This window comes from Leucoraja erinacea, chromosome 40, assembly GCF_028641065.1.
Source record: "Leucoraja erinacea ecotype New England chromosome 40, Leri_hhj_1, whole genome shotgun sequence".
In the NCBI taxonomy this organism is placed as follows: Eukaryota; Metazoa; Chordata; class Chondrichthyes; order Rajiformes; family Rajidae; genus Leucoraja; species Leucoraja erinaceus.
Genome location: NC_073416.1, coordinates 3,378,454 through 3,398,780, shown reverse-complemented (window position 1 = coordinate 3,398,780; position 20,327 = coordinate 3,378,454). Strand labels below are relative to the sequence as shown.

General features: G+C 51.7%; 1 protein-coding gene across 1 annotated transcript in view; it reads left to right on the top strand.

Moving 5' to 3' along the window:
• Window positions 1–15,967, top strand: part of LOC129714715 (activin receptor type-1B-like) — a 52,242-nt gene extending 36,275 nt beyond the window's left edge. Inside the window, exons 2-9 of the mRNA XM_055664489.1 lie at window positions 1,617–1,847; window positions 5,540–5,788; window positions 7,174–7,404; window positions 9,264–9,431; window positions 11,045–11,201; window positions 12,102–12,223; window positions 12,500–12,633; window positions 15,237–15,967. Of these exons, the coding sequence (XP_055520464.1) occupies window positions 1,617–1,847; window positions 5,540–5,788; window positions 7,174–7,404; window positions 9,264–9,431; window positions 11,045–11,201; window positions 12,102–12,223; window positions 12,500–12,633; window positions 15,237–15,362 (1,418 nt within the window). The 3' untranslated portion in view covers window positions 15,363–15,967. The remainder of the gene's footprint in view (window positions 1–1,616; window positions 1,848–5,539; window positions 5,789–7,173; window positions 7,405–9,263; window positions 9,432–11,044; window positions 11,202–12,101; window positions 12,224–12,499; window positions 12,634–15,236) is intronic.
• The last annotated feature ends 4,360 nt before the right edge of the window (window positions 15,968–20,327 follow it).

Sequence of the window (20,327 nt, the reverse complement as noted above, 5' to 3'; positions counted from 1 at the left end):
AAGTCTATCAAATGCCACGATCATGTCAGTTTCAAACGCCGCCTCCTGGCAACACGTTCCAGGCACTCGTGTTTATGCCCCGTATTAAACTTAGACCCTCTCGACTTAAAGTGATGCCGTCTTAGTGCCATCTGACCTCCATGGCCCGCCCCTGACCCATAAAACCTCCATGCCCATGCATCTATCTAAAAGCGTCTTCAAGGCTTCTACCCCCCACCCCTGGCAGCGCCTTCCAGTCACCCACCGCTCTGTGCCCGTATGTGGGGGTCCGAGAATGTCACTGCAGAGTTAAGGGGCCTGTCCCACTGTACGAGGTAATTCAAGAGCTCTCCCGAGTTTAAAAAAAATCAAACAAACTCGCGGTAAGCACGGAGAATGTACGTCGGAGCTCGGGGGCGTCTCTTAGCGGCTCGTAACGCTAACGGCAGGTACTCAGGGAAACGCGGTAAGCTCGGGAAGACTCGTGACAATTTTTCAACATGTTGAAAAATGTCCACGAGAGCCCCGAGTACCCGCGAGCGGCCATTACCGTAAATCTCCGAGTTCGAATCCGGGGGGGGGAACTCGGGGAGAGGGCTCTTGAATTGGAGTGGGGTCAAGGGATATGGGGAGAAGGCAGGCACAGGTTATTGATAGGGGACGATCAGCCATGATCACAATGAATGGCGAATGGTGCTGGCTCAAAGGGCCGAATGGCCTCCTGCTCCTTTTCTATGTTTCTATGTAATTAGCCCGTACAGTGGGAGAGGCCCTTAAGGGGTCAGGGGGGAGAAACTGATTCCTGGGATGGCAGGACTTTCATATGAAGAAAGACTGGATAGACTCGGCTTGTACGCGCTAGAATTGAGGAGATTGAGGGGGGATCTTATAGAAACTTACAAAATTCTTAAGGGGTTGGACAGGCTAGATGCAGGAAGATTGTTCCCGATGTTGGGGAAGTCCAGGACAAGGGGTCACAGTTTAAGGATAAGGGGGAAATCTTTTAAAACCGAGATGAGGAGAACTTTTTTCACACAGAGAGTGGTGAATCTCTGGAACTCTCTGCCACAGAGGGTAGTTGAGGCCAGTTCATTGGCTATATTTAAGAGGGAGTTAGATGTGGCCCTTGTGGCTAAGGGGATCAGAGGGTATGGAGAGAGGCAGGTACAGGATACCGAGTTGATAGAAACATAGAAACATAGTTGGATGATCAGCCATGCACCGCCATTCAATATGATCATGGCTGATCATCCAACTGAATCCCGTACCTGGTTCTCTCCATACCCCCTGGGCCACAAGGGCCACATCTAACTCCCCTAAATATCCAATGAACTGTGGCCTAACCCTCTGTGGCAGAGAGTTCCAGAGATTCACCACTCCATCAGCCATGGCGGTGCAGGCTCGAAGGGCCGAATGGCCTACTCCTGCACCTAATTTCTATGTTTCTATGTCTAGAACGCACAGACAGCACCCGTAATCGGGGTTGAACCTGGGGGGGGGGGATGATTCCACCCACGGTATGCAATCTGTGAAACGTGGTGGGGCCGAAGGGCCTGTTGGAAGCTGTGCTGTGCGACTCGTGACTGCTGCAATGTGCTCGGGACACGCCTAAAAGCTTCTTTTTCTCTTCCTTTAAGCGTTGAAGTGCTTTTGTAAGAATTGTGTGAAGGAGAACCAAACCTGTGAGACGGACGGGGCTTGCCTGGCCTCCCGCTCCAGAATCCGTGGTGTTGAGCACGAGATCAGACTCTGCGTGTCCCAACAAGACTTGTACCCACCCATCTACTGCCAGAGCGACAAGGAGTACGTCAATACCATCTGCTGTTACAAGGACTTCTGCAATAAGGAGGAGTTGCCTCCTCCTGAAGGTAGGTACTAGGGTGGCTAAGACTACCGTACCCCCCCCCCCTCTCTCTTGCCCCCGCCCTCCCCCCCACCCCTCCCGTTTGATCCTCCCGCAGGAAACCCACGGGGGAGAACGTCCAAACCGCACGGACAGCGTCCCGAGGCCGGCATCCAACCCGGGTCTCCGGCGCTGCGCGGCAGCAACCTTCGCCGCCCGCGGGTTTAGTGCGGAGATACAGCGCGGAGGTGAAGCCCCTTCGGCCCACCGGGTCTGCGCCGGCCAGCGATCGCCCCGTACACTTAGCGCTGTCTAGCGCACACACGCCGTACACTTAGCGCTGTCTAGCGCACACACACACACACACACTAGGGGCGATTTGCAAACCGAAAGACGTTGTACATCTTTGGAGCGTGGGATGAAACCGAAGTCTCGGGTATAACCAGTGGCATCGTGCCAGGTTGGCAATGGTGCCCACTTTGAAAGTCCCTGGGGCAGCACGGTGGCACAGCGGCAGAGTTGCTGCCTGACGGCGATTGCAGCGCCAGAGACCCGGGTTCGATCCTGACTGCGGGCGCTGTCTGTACGGAGTTTGCACGCTCTCCCCGTGACCTGCGTGGGTTTTCTCCGGGTGCTCAGGTTTTCTCCCACACTCCAAAGACCTGCAGGTTTGTTGGTTAATTGGCTTGGCATGAATGTAAAATCGTCCCCAGTCTGTGTAGGATAGTGTTGATGTGCGGGGATCGCTGGTCGGCACGGACTCGGTGGGCTGAAGGGCCTGTTTCCGCACTGTATCTCTAAACTAAACTGCACCAAGTTGACTGGATTTCTTAGTTCCCGAGCCACCGGGACTGTTTAGACACTTCCTACGGCCCGACGCAGACGTGCAAACTTTGCGTTGGAATAGCCGAGTTGAGCGAGGGGACGACTCGTGCCCCTGTTTGCTGGAGCCAGCCACGCCGATGCGCAAAATGGCCGCCGCAGATGCGCTCAAAACCGACGCGGCCACCACAAAGCACGCTGGGAACCCCTAGCGGCGCGCAAATGCGCTAAAATAAAAGCGCCGCTCCTGCCTTCCCCGCGTCCCCGTTCCTCAGCTGCGTTTTCAAAATAACCCCGGCAAGAACAGAACCGTTGTCCCTTCTGAAGTTAAACTCCCGGAGTTAATTCCCAGCCCTTGCACATGAAGCATGAAGCTTGCCCTTGCTCCGAGGTCCTCCAGAAGGGATTTTTCCCAGCCAGTCGACCAAGGTTAGGAGTTCAATTGGATCTGATTGTTGAGGGTTAATCATATGGAACTAGCGTAGGTATGAGCAGGATGCTGGACCTGCTTGGAGTTTATATCTTGTTCATTTGTTGGTCTGATGTCAAAACGCTGTGCTATTTTCAGACTTTTAGAGATACTGCTTGGAAATGGGCCCTTCGGCCCACCGAGTTGGCACTGACCAGCGACCCCCATACACCAATACTATCCCACACACACACACACACACACACACACACACACACACACGCACATACACACACACAGCAATTTACAATGTATACCAAGCCAATTAACATACAAACCTGTACATCTTTGGAGTCTTGGAAACATATAAGATTGTTAAGGGTTTGGATACGCTAGAGGCAGGAAACATGTTCCTGATGTTGGGGGAGTCCAGAACCAGGGGCCACACACACACACAGATTAAGAATAAGGGGTAAGCCATTTAGAACGGAGACAAGGAAACACTTTTTCTCACAGAGAGTTGTGAGTCTGTGGAATTCTCTGCCTCAGAGGGCGGTGGAGGCCGGTTCTCTGGATACTTTCAAGAGAGAGCTAGATAGGGCTCTTAAAGATAGCGGAGTCATGGGATATGGGGAGAAGGCAGGAACGGGGAACTGATTGGGGATGTTGGAGATTGCTGTCATGGAACTAGTGTAGGAATGACCTGCTTGGAAATTTATCTTGTTCTCATTCATTTGTTGGTCTGATATCGGAACGCTATGCGATTCTTTTTAGACGTTTCGAGATAGACCGTGGAAACAGGCCCTTCGGCCCACCGAGTCCGTGCCGGCCCGTGGTCGCCCCGTACACTCGCACCATCCGACCCTAGGGGCAATTTGCAACTTGGAGAAGCCAATTGACCAACAAACCCGCACGCCTTTGGAGCTTGGGAGGAAACAGGAGCTCAGGAGGCCAAGTCAATGGATATTTTTAAGGCAGAGATAGATAGATTCTTGATCAGTGTCAGGGGTTTATGAGGAGAAGGCAGGAGAATGGGGTTAGGAGGGAGAGATAGATCAGCCATGATTGAATGGCTGGGTAGACTTGATGGGCCGAATGGCCTATTTCTGCTCCTATCACTTGGAGGAATTAGAGGGGAATTCATGGTGGACCTGTACCTGAATTAAAAACACTCATAAACACAGTTACAAACCATGAGTGCTTTCAGTTCAACGTATACCGAGGTACAGTGAAAAGCTTTTGTTGCGTGCTAACCAGTCAGCGGAAAGACAATACATGATTACAATCGAGCCGTCCACAGTGTACAGATACATGATAAGGGAATAACGTTTAGTGCAAGGTAAAGCCAGCAAAGTCTGATCAAGGATAGTCCGAGGGTCACCAATGAGGTAGATAGTCTGATAATCTATCTTTGTTACAGAGATAGGTTGAATAAGTTAGGTCTTTATTCTCTGGAGCGCAGAAGGTTAAGGGGGGACCTGATAGAGGTCTTTAAAATGATGAGAGGGATAGACAGAGTTGATGTGGACAAGCTTTTCCCTGAAGATTCAAACAAGAGGACATGACTTCAGAATTAAGGGACAGAAGTTTTAGGGGTAATATGAGGGGAATCTTCTTTACTCAGAGAGTGGTAGCGGTGAGGAATGAGCTTCCAGTGGAAGTGGTGGAGGCAGGTACATTGGTATAATTGAAAAATAAATTGGATAGGCATATGGATGAGAAGGGAATGGAGGGGTTATGGTATGAGTGCAGGCAGGTGGGACTAAGGGGAAAAAAATTTGTTCGGCACGGACTTGTAGGGCCGAGAGATGGCCTGTTTCCGTGCTGTAATTGTTATATGGTTATATGGATAGTAGTTCAGCACTGCTCTCTAGTTGTGGTAGGATGGTTCAGTTGCCTGATAACAGCTGGGAAGAAACTTTCCCTGAATCTGGAGGTGTTTATTTTCACACTTCTGTACCTCTTGCCCGATGGAAGAGGGAGTGACCGGGGTGAGACTGGTCCTTGATGATGCCGCTGGCCTTGCCGAGGCAGCGTGAGGTGTAGATGGAGTCGACGGAAGGGAGGTTGGTTTGTGTTTAAGAGGGAACTGCAGATGCTGGAAAATCGAAGGTAGACAAAAGTGCCGGAGAAACTCAGCGGGTGCAGCAGCATCTATGGAGGGAAGGAAATAGGCGACGTTTCGAGCCCGAAGGCTGAGGGAGAGCTGAGAAGGGGAGGAAACAGCAAGGACTACAGGAAATTGGTGAATTCAATGTTTATGCCGCTAGGGTGCAGACTGCCCAAGTGACGGTCTGGGCTGCGTCCACAATTGGCTGTAATTTCTTGCGTTATTGGGCGGATCTGTTCCCAAACCGTGCTGTGATGCATCTGTAGAAGTTGGTGAGAGTTGTCGGGCGGGGGGGGACAAGCCGAACCTCCTAGGCCTTGCGTCGAGGTGGGGATGTTGCGGTGTGTTGACCTGCCCCCCTGCCTCTCTGCCGCAGGTCTGAAGCACGATGCCTTTGACGGCTGGGGCCCGGTGGAGCTGGCGGCGGTGATTGCTGGGCCCGTCTTCCTTCTGTGCGTGGTGCTGATGGTGACGGTCTTCCTGTGCCACTACCACCACCAGCGGGCCTACCACGACCGCAACCAGCTGGACATGGAGGAACCCTCATGTGACCACATGTACATCTCCGAGGGCAAGTCGCTGAAGGACCTCATGTTCGACATGACCACCTCTGGTTCTGGATCAGGTAGGCGGTGGCCAGCGGACACGGGGGGGGGGGGGGGGGGGGGGGGGGGGGGGGGGGGGGCGTGGAGGGGGGAGGCAGCATGCCGTGCCGTGCCAAGCCGACGAAGGCAGCATCTCTGGGAGAAGATCTTCGAGCCAGCACCACAGTAGTAGAGTGGTGCATGGGGGAGGGGGTGAAGGGTGGCAGAGGGCACTCAGGGGGGGGGGGGGGGGGGGGGGGGGGGGGGTGAAGGGTGGTCCAGAGCAAAGTGGGTGGGGGGGGGGGGGGGGGGGGGGGGGGGGCACCTGCAGTAGCATAGATGATCAGCCATGATCATATTGAATCACTGGCTCGAAGGGCCGAATGGCCTCCTCCTGCACCTAATTGTCTGTCGGACTGTTTGGTGAACATACTGTAACTTTATCTGTGCCAGAAACTGTGTATTCAGGCACCGACCCTCAATTACAGCCTAGGTCGGGTCTGCTTGTTAAGGGGTTGGACACGCTAGAGGCAGGAAACATGGTCCCGATGTTGGGGGAGTCCAGAACCAGGGGCCACACACACACACACCCTGGACACGCTAGACCAGGAAACATGGTCCCGGTGTTGGAGGAGTCCAGAACCAGGGGCCACACACACATCCTGGGCACGCTAGAGGCAGGAAACATGTTCCCGATGGTGGGGGAGTCAAGAACCAGGGGCCACACACACATCCTGGACACGCTAGAGGCAGGAAACATGTTCCCGATGTTGGGGGAGTCCAGAACCAGGGGCCACACACACACACACAGTTTAAGAATAAGGGGTAAGCCATTTAGAACGGAGACGAGGAAACACTTTTTCTCCCAGAGAGTGGTGAGTCTGTGGAATTCTCTGCCTCAGAGGGCGGTGGAGGCCGGTTCTCTGGATGCTTTCAAGAGAGGGCTCTTAAAGATAGTGGAGTCGGGGGATATGGGGAGAAGGCATGAACGGGGTACTGATTGGGGATGATCAGCCATGATCACATTGAATGGCGGTGCGGTGCTGGCTCGAAGGGCCGAATGGCCTCTACTCCTGTTGTGTATTGTGTGTAAAACCAATGCATTTCACCATACCCACGGTACTGTATCATTACTTCACTGCGTACGCGCGTGTGATCGTTGCTTCTCTGTGCGCGCGTACGTGTGTGTCTCGGCGCGGCGCCGAGACACACACGTATGCGCGCGCAGAGAAGCAACGATCACCGCGCTCTATTGCGCACACGCAGGGCAGTAGAATAGAAGAATATAGAATAGCTTCTTTATTGTCATTGTAACATGAACCATGTACAACGAAATTTAAAATGTCAGCCAGTAATGACACTGTGACATGTACAGGCGGTTGACTGATCAGCGGCGGGCTCCTCCCGCCCGCTATCCCGCCCGCAGGTTTGCCGCTCTTCGTGCAGCGGACCATCGCCCGGACCATCGTCCTCCAGGAGATCATCGGCAAGGGGCGCTTCGGCGAAGTGTGGCGCGGGAAGTGGCGGGGCGGCGACGTGGCGGTGAAAATCTTCTCCTCGCGGGAAGAGCGCTCGTGGTTCCGGGAGGCGGAGATCTACCAGACGGTTATGCTGCGCCACGAGAATATTCTGGGCTTCATCGCGGCCGACAACAAAGGTACGGCGGACATCGTTCTCCCGTGAACGTTGTCTTGGCTAATGGCGGCGGCTCTGGCCTTTGGTTCCACTCCGCCATTCAATCATCTATAGGACGTACATGATAAATGGTAGGGAATTGAAGAATATAGTTGAACAGAGGGATCTGGGTATAACCGTGCATCGTTCCTTGAAGGTGGAATCTCATATAGATAGGGTGGTAAAGAAAGCTTTTGGTATGATAGCCTTTATAAATCAGAGCATTGAGTATAGAAGCTGGGATGTAATGTTAAAATTGTACAAGGCATTGGTGAGGACAAATCTGGAGTATGGTGTACAATTTTGGTCGCCAAATTATAGGAAGGATGTCAACAAAATAGAGAGAGTACAGAGGAGATTTACTAGAATGTTGCCTGGGTTTCAGCAACTAAGTTACAGAGAAAGGTTGAACAAGTTAGGGCTTTATTCTTTGGAGCGCAGAAGGTTAAGGGGGGACTTGATAGAGGTTTTTAAAATGATGAGAGGGATAGACAGAGTTGACGTGGAAAAGCTTTTCCCTTTGAGAATAGGGAAGATTCAAACAAGAGGACATGACTTCAGAATTAAGGGACAGAAGTTTAGGGGTAATATGAGGGGGAACTTCTTTACGCAGAGAGTGGTGGTGGTGTGGAATGAGCTCCCAGTGGAAGTGGTGGAGGCAGGTTCATTGGTATCATTTAAAAATAAATTGGATAGGCATATGGATGAGAAGGGAATGGAGGGTTATGGTACGAGTGCAGGCAGGTGGGACTAAGGGGAAAAAAATTTGTTCGGCATGGACTTGTAGGGCCGAGATGGCCTGTTTCCGTGCTGTAATTGTTATATGGTTATATGGTTATCTCTCCCTCCCAACCCCATGCTCCTGCCTTCTCCCCATCACCCCAACACCCGTACTAATCAATCTATCTATCTCTCCCGTAAAAATATCCACCGCCGTCTGTGGCAATGAATTCCACAGATTCACCACCCTCCGACTAAAGAAATTCCTCCTCATCTCTTTTCTAGAGGTGCGTCCTTTTATTCTGAGGCTGTGGCCTCTGGTCCGAGACTCTCCCACCAGTGGAAACATCCTCTCCACATCCACTCTATCCAAGTCTTTCGCCATTTTGTATGTTTCAATGAGGTCTCCACTCATTCTTCTCAACTCCAGCGAGTACAGGCCCAGTGCCGACAAACGCTCATCGTATGTTAACCCACTCATTCCTGGGATCATTCTCGTAAACCTCCTCTGGACCCTCTCCAGAGCCGGCACATCCTTCCCCTGCCATTTTTATTTCTTCTTGGTGCGTGGCCTTCAATTGCAACCTTGAGGTTGTATCTGGGGAAGGATGTGCCGGCTCTCGAGAGGACCCCGAGGAGGTTTACGACAATGATCCCAGGAGTGAGTGGATTAACATACGATGAGCACTGGGCCTGCACTCGCTGGAGTTTAGAAGGATGAGGGGGTGGGAACCTCATTGAAATGTACAAAATAGTGAAAGGCCCGGATAGAGTGGATGTGGAGAGGATGTTTCCACTAGTGGGGAAAGTCCAGGACTAGAGGTCACTTCCTCGGAATTAAAGGAAGTTTCTTAGGAAGGAGATGAGGAGGAATTTCTTGAGTCAGAGTCTGATGAATCTGCAGAATTCATTGCCACAGACGGGTGTGGAGGCCAAGTCAGTGGATATTTTTTAAGACAGAGATGGATAGATAGATTCTTGATTAGTCAGGGGTTATGGGGAGAGGGCAGGAGAATGGGGTTAGGAGGGAGAGATAGATTTATGATTGAATGGCGGAGTAGACTTGATGGGCCGAATGGTCTAATTCTGCTCCTAGAACTGATGACCTTGTGTATCCCACAGATAATGGTACGTGGACGCAGTTGTGGCTTGTGTCGGACTACCATGAGCACGGCTCCCTGTTCGACTACCTGAACAAGTACACGGTCACCATCGAAGAGCTGATCAAGCTGGCTCTGTCTGCAGTCAGCGGCTTGGCCCATCTGCACATGGAAATCGTGGGCACCCAGGGTAAGCACGGGGACTAGTGTTACAAAACGCAACAGGACCCTGAGCACTGGAGTAACTCAGCGGGTCAGGCAGCATCTGTGGAGAACATGGATAGGTGACGTTTCACAGAGTGCTGGAGTAACTCAGCAGGTCAGGCAGCATCTATGGAGCTAAGGAAATAGGCAACGTTTCGGGCTGAAACCCGTAAGGGTTTCGGCCCGAAACGTTGCCTATTTCCAGAAGGATTTCGGCCCGAAACGTTGCCCATTTCCTTAGCTCCATAGATGCTGCTGCACCATAACTGAGTGGGTCAGGCAGCATCTGTGGAGAACATGGATAGGTGACGTTTCACAGAGTGCTGGAGTAACTCAGCGGGTCAGGCAGCATCTGTGTGGAGAACATGGATAGGTGACGTTTCACAGAGCGCTGAAGTAACTCAACGGGACAGGCAGCATCTGAGGAGAACATGGATAGGTGACGTTTCACAGAGCGCTGGAGTAACTCAGCGGGTCAGGCAGCATCTGTGGTGAACATGGATAGGTGACGTTTCACAGAGTGCTGGAGTAACTCAGCGGGTCAGGCAGCATCTGTGGAGAACATGGATAGGTGACGTTTCACAGAGTGCTGGAGTAACTCAGCGGGTCAGGCAGCATCTGTGGAGAACATGGATAGGTGACGTTTCACAGAGTGCTGGAGTAACTCAGCGGGTCAGGCAGCATCTGTGGAGAACGTGGATAGGTGACGTTTTGGATCAAGACCCTTCTTTAGACTGGCCTAGTTTTAATGTGTAGGAAGGAACTGCAGATGCTGGTTTAAACCGAAGGTCGACACAAAAACTGTAGTAACCCGGCAATATCGATTTCCCTCACTTCAAGTAATTCCCTCTCTCTCTCTATCCCTCCCCCACCCAAGTTGCACCAGCTTCTCGTTCTCACCCAACAAACATCTAACAACGGCCTGTCTCCTTTATCATCGTTTTTTTTTGCATATCTTTCATTCATTGTTCTTTATCTCGCTACATCACCGTCCATATCTCTCGATTCCCTTGTTCCCGTGACTCTCAGTCTGAAGAAGGGCCTGGACCCAAAACGTCACCCATGTCTACTCTCCAAGAGACGCTGCCTGTCCCACTGAGTGACTCTGGCATTTAGTGTCTGTCTGCGGCCTAGTTTGAATGTTGACTCTAGCTCCATGAATCACCTGCGGGTGTTTGTGAACTTCCACCTGACCCTTTTTAACAGCGGCTGAGTTCTTGACTCGATGACTAACTGGAACCTCAGGGTGTGTCCTGGCCTTGTAAATGGACGATTCCCGGTTATCCTGCTCAACTGATGACGGTGGCGTGTGGGGATGATCAGCCATGATCGTATTGAATGGCGGTGCTGGCTCGAAGGGCCGAATGGCCTCCTCCTGCACCTATTGTCTAAATGTTTCTTAAACGTTGCGATAGTCCCAGCCTCGACTACCTCCTTTGGCAATAGGGGGGGGGGAGGGGAAGCCCACGCAGGGTGAACGTGCAAACTCCGCACAAGCAGCACCCGCGGTCAGGATGGAACCCGGGGTCTCTGGCGCGGTGAGGCGGCGACTCTGCCCGCTGTCAATGGTGTTTCTGACCTTTGCTTGGGTCCCTGCAGGTAAACCTGGCATCGCCCATCGAGACCTGAAGTCCAAGAACATCCTGGTGAAGAAGAACGGCCTGTGTGCCATCGCTGACCTGGGGCTGGCTGTGAGACACGACTCTCTGACTGACACCATTGACATCGCCCCCAACCAAAGAGTGGGCACAAAACGGTACCCCTTCACCCACTGCTTCTCCTTCCGTCTCTTTCCCCCCCCATTCCCCAAACTTGACCTAATTCCAGCGCAGGTCCACCACCGATTATCCCACAACTGGTGGTCCACCCTGCCGGGTCATCCCGTATATTTTGGACTAAATTGGTTTGTCCCGTACGGGACCGCCCTTGTCCCGTATTTGACCGCTGCTACTCGGGTCGAGGGGACTGTCTGGTCGTCTGGCCCCGCCTCACCCGTCCCGACGTAGTGCAGCCCGTGGAGTGCAGCAGCAGAGTCTCGCCCGTGGCCCCGTCGGTCGGTCGGCAGCCCGGCCAGCTGTCCGACCTTCGGACCTTCACTTACCGCCGACTCCACCACCACCACCCCCCTCCTTCTCACAGCCGATCATCGGTTCATGAGTTGGACGGAGCGCCGGACTGTGCGGGCGGCCCCCCGGCCAAAACCCCTCACAGCTGCCCCGCCGGCGAATTGTCCGTCCGGGGAACTCATCATTGGCCCGTCCGTCAACTAATTTTCGGGAATTTGTCCCGTTTTGACCCTTGTATATTTGGGAGTGAGAGAGTTGGCGACCCTAAGCCCGGCACCACCTTTAATTCGGACAAAATTACGAGAGTGCACTTGAAATCCCCCCCGGCCCCCCCCCCCCCCCCCCCCCCCCCCCCCCCCCCCCCCCCCCCCCCCCCCCCCGAACGCTGCTGGAAAATCAGTGATGGGTTTTAGTCGGCATTAGAAAAAAATCTCCCCAAAAATTTAGTTGGTGTCGTAAACTCAACACTATGGGAACGCTCTCCCCGCTGAAGATTGAGGAGCGCACTTTGCTTTTTTTTTAAATAAATGACCCTTAATGTTGTGGTTCTGCCTTTGAAATAAGAACTTGTCTTTGTTTTCTCCATGTAGGTACATGGCACCAGAGGTACTGGATGAAACTATCAACATGCAACATTTTGATTCTTTTAAGTGTGCGGACATTTACGCACTGGGCCTGGTGTACTGGGAGATCGCACGCCGGTGCTCTGCTGAGGTACTAGCAAATGCCCCCTACTAGCAAATGCCCCCTCTCCTGCCCTGCCCCCCTCTCCTGTTCCTTCCCCCCCCCCCCCCCCCCATCCTGCCCCCCCCCCCCTCGATTCTTGATTAGTACGGGTGTCAGGGGTTATGGGGAGAAGGCAGGAGAATGGGGATGAGAGGGAGAGACAGATCAGCCATGATTGGATGGCGGAGTAGACTCGATGGGCCGAATGGTCCAATTCTGCTGCTGTAACCTCTGAACTTGTGTCGTGACGTTTTCCAACCCCCAGGAGCCCACGAGGATTATCAGCTGCCGTACTTTGACCTGGTGCCCTCCGACCCCTCCATTGAGGAGATGAGGAAGGTGGTTTGTGAGCAGAACCGGCGGCCAAACGTGCCGAACCTTTGGCACAGCAGTGAGGTAAGCGGCGCCATCGCGCACCACCCGAGCCCGTCCAACCTCCTCGCGGCACGGTGGCGCAGCGGGTGGAGCCGCCACCTAGCAGCGCCAGGGACCCGGGTTCCATCCTGACCCAGTGTGCTGTCTGTGCAGAGTTTGCACGTTCTCATGTGGGTTTTCCCTGGGTTCCTCCCACGCTCCAAATTCGTGCGGGTTTGTAGGTTGATTCGCTGGGGTAAAAATTGTAAGTTGTCCCCCAGTGTGTATCGCTGGCCAGCACAGACTCGGTGGGCCGAAGGGCCAGTTTCAGAGCTGCATCTCCACAGAGTCTAAAGAACTAGTGTGAGCGGGTGATCGCTGGCCGGCATGGACTGTGTAGGCCGTTCGGCCTGTTTCCGCGTTGTATCTCTCGTCTAAAAATCTAAAGAATTGGTGTGAAGGCCATCGTCGTGGAGTTGATGAGGAAATGAGGGGAAAGAGGGAGAAACTGAGGTAAAATGTGGGGGAAAATGAGGTGAAATGAGGGAAGATCAGAGATGAGAGAAGGGAGGACTACATTTAAAGTATCTCCTTCTTCCCAATAACCCTGGCTTAAGGACCCTTCCCTCAGGACTGTCTTATGAAGAAAGACTGGATAGACTTGGTTTATACTCTCTAGAATTTAGAAGATTGAGTGGGGGGATCTTATAGAAACTTACAAAATTCTTAAGGGGTTGGACAGGCTAGATGCAGGAAGATTGTTCCCGATGTTGGGGAAGTCCAGGACAAGGGGTCACAGCTTAAGGATAAAGGGGAAATCCTTTAAAACCGAGATGAGAAGAACTTTTTTCACGCAGAGAGTGGTGAATCTCTGGAACTCTCTGCCACAGAGGGTAGTTGAGGCCAGTTCATTGGCTATATTTAAGAGGGAGTTAGATGTGGCCCTTGTGGCTAAGGGGATCAGGGGGTATGGAGTGAAGGGAGGTACGGGATACTGAGTTGGATGATCAGCCATGATCATATTGAATGGCGGTGCAGGCTCGAAGGGCCGAATGGCCTCTACTCCTGCACCTATTGTCTATGTTTCTATGTTTCTATAAGTCCTCTTAATATTTTGGAATATTTTGGAGGACCAAGAACCAAAAAGGTATGTTAAACTAAATTAGTGTGTGTGTGTGTGTGGGGGGGATAGTATTAGTGTGCAGGTTGATCGATAGTCGACGTGGGCCGAAGGGCCTGTTTCCGCGCTGTATCTCTATAGTGTGTGAAATCTCCCTGTTGCTGAAACCCCCTCATGTAGGCAATGCTTGAGTGTTGAACAGGCTGGGACTCTATTCCCTGGAGCGCAGGAGGATGAGGGGTGATCGTACAGAGGCGTATGTACAAAATCATGAGAGGAATAGATCGGGTAGACACACAGAGCCTCTTGTCCGGAGTAGGGGAATCAACGATGGGTTTAAGGTGAAGGGGAAAAGATTGAATAGGAGTCTGAGGGGTAACTTATTCACACAGATGGTGGTGGGTGTATGGAACGAGCTGCTGGAGGAGGTAGTTGAGGCTGGGAACAGATAGATTCTTAATTAGTACGGGTGTCAGGGGGTTATGGGGAGAATGGGGTTCGGAGGGAGAGATAGATCAGCCATGATTGAATGACGGAGTAGACTTGATGGGCCGAATGGCCTAATTCTACTCCTATTCCTTAATGACCCTATGACGCTCGCAACGTTTAAGAAACAGTTAGACAGGTACATGGATAGGACGGGTTTGGAGGGATATGGAACAAATGCGGGCAGGTGGGACTAGTGTAGCTGGGCCATGTGGGCAAGATAGACACAAAACACTGGAGTAACTCAGCGGGTGAGGCAGCATCTCAGGAGAGAAGGAATGGGCGACGTTTTGAATCGGGGGGGGGGCCTTCTTCAGACATGTGGGCGAGTTGGGCCCTTTTTCCATGCTGGCTCACCCTATGACTGAATGACATAGAAACATAGAAACTAGGTGCAGGAGTAGGCCATTCGGCCCTTCGAGCCTGCACCATTCGCCATTCAATATGATCATGGCTGATCATCCAACTCAGTATTCCACCCCTGCCTTCTCTCCATACCCCCTGATCCCCTTAGCCACAAGGGCCACATCTAACTCCCTCTTAAATATAGCCAATGAACTGTGTGGCCTCAACTACCCTCTGTGGCAGAGAGTTCCAGAGATTCACCACTCTCTGTGTGAAAAAAGTTCTTCTCATCTCGGTTTTAAAGGATTTCCCCCTTATCCTTAAGCTGTGACCCCTTGTCCTGGACCTTCCTCCGCCGGAGTTCCAGCTTCCCAGCAAAGAGGGCCTGAAAGCATCGGACTGGCTGCGGAGGCCACAAATGGGCCCCGACCTCGGGTGATCACAGAGGAATGAGGAGTAAACTTTCTGATGCCTTTCCCCACAGTAGGAAATGTTGATTCTGTTGTGGGGGGGACATTTATGTTGAATGCTATACTGTGTTGCGTCATTTTTCTTTTTTTAATTTTTTCCTATGGATGTACGGAAAGTTAATTATTTATTTTATGTAAACCACTTTGGTTTTAATACGAGTTGATTTAAAATGTGCTGTGTAAATAAAGCGTACTCGCTTACTAACTTTGTCTTTGGACTGCAGGCACTGCGGGTCATGACCAAGATCATGCGCGAGTGCTGGTACGCCAACGGTGCCGCCAGGCTGACGGCCCTGCGCATCAAGAAAGCCCTGTCGCAGCTGAGCATACAGGAGGACGTGAAGATGTAAGGACTGTTGCGGGCGCGCCCTGGGACACAAGCCTCCGCCATCTTCCTTCCATCTGCCGAACTTTGTCTACCTCACAGCCCGTAGCCAATCTACTGAAGTGTTGGCTGGACAAGTATCCAGTTTAGTAAAGGAAAAATGGGGTGAGAACACAGTGCAAACTAACACTACACTAAGTATTAAGGACTCGGGGTATTCTCAAATTTAGTCGGGCATTTTGGCGATATTCAAAATGGCCGCCAAATGCTGCCCAAATTTAGTCGGGTATATTGGCGATATTCAAAATGGCCGCCAAATGCTGCCCAATGGCGGGGAAAAAAACGCAGAACTGCTCTTGACAAAAAAATTGGCAATTGCATGTTTGATTTTTTTGTTTTAGTTGTCGAGAGAGAGAGAGGGAGAGAATCACAAAACTATTGGACTTGTTTTTAAAGGTGCCCTTTGTACGAACTGTGGCCACCCCAGGGTTATTATGTTTCCGAAATTTTATTTTGGTGATTTTATAAACTGTGTTTTTAAAAAAAAGTCAAAGTTCTCGTAAGAAGTGGAGGAGATTAACTCGCCGATTTAAAAGGAAAAAAAAAAACAGAATTGTGTGTGTGTAGATATAACAAACTAGCAGAGTTTGTCGGGGGGGGGGGGGGGGGGGGAGGCTTTCGATTTAAACAGAGCCATGTGTGTGTGTGTGTGTGTCTGGCCCGGGGAGGAACTGCAGATGCTGGTTTACACCGAAGATAGACACAAAATGCTGGAGTAACTCAGCGGGACAGGCAGCATCTCTGGAGAGTAGGAATGGGTGACGTTTCGGGTCGGGTCTGAAAAAGGATCTCGACCCGAAACGCCGCCTTTCTCCCGAGATGCTGCCCGACCCGCTGATGTTACTCCGGCTTTTTGTGTCTGCCAACCTGTTCGTACGTGTGTGTGTGTGTGTGTGTGTGTGTGTGTGTCTCTCTCTCTCTATCTCTCTTGTGATAGCTGCTTCACTGGTTACTGTATAAAATAGGTTAACTTCGGACTTGAAACCTCTCGTTAATCTTCAGTCCACCAAGTAGGACTGAACCAGCTGCTTCCATGGTATTCTCTCTGTAGGAAGGAACTGCAGATGCTGGTTTAAACCGAAGATAGACACAGAAGGCTGGAGTAACTCAGCGGGACAGGCAGCATCTCTGGAGAGAAGGAATGGGTGATGCCTGTCCCGCTGAGTTACTCCAGCTTTTTGTGTCTATCTTTGGTTTAAACCATCTGTGTGTTTTCTTTGCTTCGCCTTGTCCAGTGTATAAGTTCGACTTGGCTGAATATAAGAAACAACTGCCATTGTGTTTGGAGTTAACTTCTAGGATCAGAATTAGGCCATTCGGCCCATCAAATCCAATCCAATCCACCCAGGTTAGAAGGGAATGGGAACTTCTGGTTCCAATAGGATTTGCCACCATTTTATTGAACAGTGGCGCTGGCACAAGGGACTAAGTGCATACGTGCAGCAATCGTAGGAGCCATTCGGCCCATCCTCAGCCATTCAATCATGGCTGATCTATCTCTCCCTCTCAACCCCATTCTCCTGCCTTCTCCCCATAACCCCTGACACCCGTACTAATCAAGATCTATCTATCTCTGCCTTAGAAATATCCACTGACTTGTGGCCTCCACAGCTGCCTGTGGCAATGAATTCCACAGATTCACCACCCCTTGACTAAAGAAATTCCTCCCCATCTCCTTCATAAAAGAACGTCCTTTAATTCTGAGGCTGTGCCCTCTAGTCTTAGACTCTCCCACTAGTGGAAAGATCCTCTCCGCATCCACTCTATCCGGGTGGCAGAGGTGGAGCACTGAGCTGTGAAACTGGATTCATCCTTTGATTAGCTGCTTTAGCAATCTTCCAAAATTGATCTGGGGTTGCTAACATTTTGATCATCTCACTCACAAGTCTGTTGCCAATTCTCCGTGGGGTTTAGAGAGAGGCCTGGCACCTTTTCAGGTGGTCAGCTGTCCCCCATGTTGAAGGGACGGCACAGTGGTGCAGCGGGTAGAGCTGCTGCCCCTCAGCGCCAGAGACCCGGGTTTGATACTGACCGCGGGTGTTTGTGTGTGTGTGTGTGTGTGTCTGTACCGGCACGGTGGCGCAGCGGTAGAGTTGCTGCCTCCCAGCGCCAGAGACCCGGGTTCCATCCTGCCTGTACGGAGTTTGTACGTTCTCCCCGTGACCCGGGGGGGTTTTCTCCGGGAGCTCCGGTTTCCTCCCACACTCCAATGCCGTGCGTGTTTGCTGGTCAATTGGCTTCGGGGCAAAAACTGTAAATTGACCCAAGTGGAGTGTACAGGGTGATCGATGGTCGGCCTGGACGCGGTGGGCCTGAAGGGCCTGATTCCGCCCTGTATCAATAGCGTCTGAAGTCTAAAGAGAACGTGCAAACTCCGCACACGCAGATGCAGACAGACAGACAGACACACGCAGACACACACAGACAGACAGACACACAGAGACAGACACGCAGACAGAGACGGAGACAGATGGACACAGAGACAGTGTGTGGCGCTGTGAGGCACTCTGTGAGACACCACTGTTTACTGCCCCTCTGCACTTGCCTCTCCTCTCCATCTCGCTCTCCCTCCCACCAGACAGAATGGGGTCCACTTAGCCTGTGGCCTTTGTTTGGAGAGTGTCTGATTCTCGCATTGAAGGGGTTGCTGGTGGGGTTAAAGGGGTACTGGTGAAGGGGGGCGTTTGAATGGGATGCCTTCCTGTCCCGTCACCCACAGTCCTTGCTCTGCAGATTGGGAGATGGCGCTCACTAGTGGCCCCTAGTGTCAGGCTCTGGTGCTGCAGAAAGTCCCCACAGTGAAAAATTTAGTTTCGAACTAACAACACAGAAACAGGCCCCTTGGCCCACCGAGTCCGCACCGACCAGCGATCACCCGTCCACACGCTAGTTCTACGCTCTTTCACCTTTGTGATAACAAGGAACCGCAGGCAGGCGCTGGTTTATACCAAGGATAGACACAGAGTGCTGGAGTAACTCAGCGGGTCAGGCAGCATCTGTGGGGAACATGGATAGGTGACGTTTCACAGAGTGCTGGAGTAACTCAGCGGGTCAGGCAGCATCTGTGTGGAGAACATGGATAGGTGACGTTTCACAGAGTGCTGGAGTAACTCAGCGGGTCAGGCAGCATCTATGGAGCTAAGGAAATAGGCAACGTTTCGGGCTGAAACCCGTAAGGGTTTCGGCCCGAAAAGGGTTTCGGCCCGAAACGTTGCCTATTTCCAGAAGGATTTCGGCCCGAAACGTTGCCTATTTCCTTAGCTCCATAGATGCTGCTGCACCATAACTGAGTGGGTCAGGCAGCATCTGTGGAGAACATGGATAGGTGACGTTTCGGGTCGAGACCCTGCTTCAGACTTTCATCATTTATTCTCTCATCACATTTTCGACATGAATTGAATAGAATCGTGAATGTTTTAACCTGTAACTCACTGACTGAGCCACAACTTAGTTCTTTTTAATATATATATATAATAGAGAGTAGACGCCACTCACTTGGGTTTCAGGATGATGGTCATCTCAGAGACACTACAGAATTGAGACTGCTTGGCGTGTGCAGTCGTTTAGTTTTGCGTAAGAGGCGTCACCTCTGTACGAGTTCTGAGCTGCTGTTTAATATGGAAGGTTTGTGTGTCCATTTTGCAGCTTTCCTGCACCAGTTTCCGGGGGAGGGAATCTCCGGTTACTCACCGTTCCCTGGGCAAACAATGCCGGGGGTGTGAAGTGTTTACGCCGGCAGGGGCTTGTCGTATCACCCCCCCCCCCCCCCCCCCCCCCCCCCCCCCCCCCCCCACACTCCACTGTAGCCGAGCGCACATCGGTGGTGTCCCGGCATCCACTGGCCGGCTGCCCAGTTATACACACTGACACGCATGCACATGCACATACGCATGCGTGTGCACGCTCGCACACACTGTGACGCAAACACACTGTTCACATGCACACACTGACTTACACACACACACACGCGCACACACTGACTTGCGCGCGCACAACGGCACTGACTTACACACGCATGCACATACACAGATACACACTGTCACACACTCGCACGTGCACACTCACGCACAAACTTGTGCACAAACATATTTTCACTGACACACATATATACACACACACATTGACAGAGTGTGTGTATGTCAGACACACATACACACACACACAGACACACGCATGCACACCCACATAGGCACACTTGCACCCGTACAATTTACTGACACGCGCACACACACACTGGCACCAACACACACTTGTGCACAAACATATTTTCACTGACACACATATATACACACACACACACACACACACATTGACAGAGTGTGTGTATGTCAGACACACATATACACAGGCATGCACACCCACATAGGCACACTTGCACACGTACAATTTACTGACACGCGCACGCACACACTAGCACGCACACACACACTTGTGCACAAACATATTTTCACTGGCGCACACACACACTTGTGCACAAACATATTTTCACTGGCGCACGCACACACACACACACACACACACACACACACACGCGCAACGTTGCCACCTCAGTAGCTTTCAACCACCCTCACAGATGGTACAGTGAATCCCTGCTGAACATGACTTGGCACTGACTGTCCACTTGCCTTTGCAATGGGGTGCCAACATAGACTGGCACAGACTGCAAGTGGGAACTTTAATTGTATGCGAACTACTGATTTTCCTGCCCGACACCAATCCCTTTTTTAAAAAAAAAATTACCTCACGGTATGCAAATAGAACTTGTTACAATTGTAAATACTTTTGTTTGATGTGAAAATTGATATTCTAGAGGCTGTATTTTGACTTTGACTTGCTAGATATGTTTGTAACTACTGCTGTTGTATAAACAAATGGCTTCATCTCTGGATATTTTTTATAGGCCGGGGCCTCTGTGGTGTAGCTGGTGATG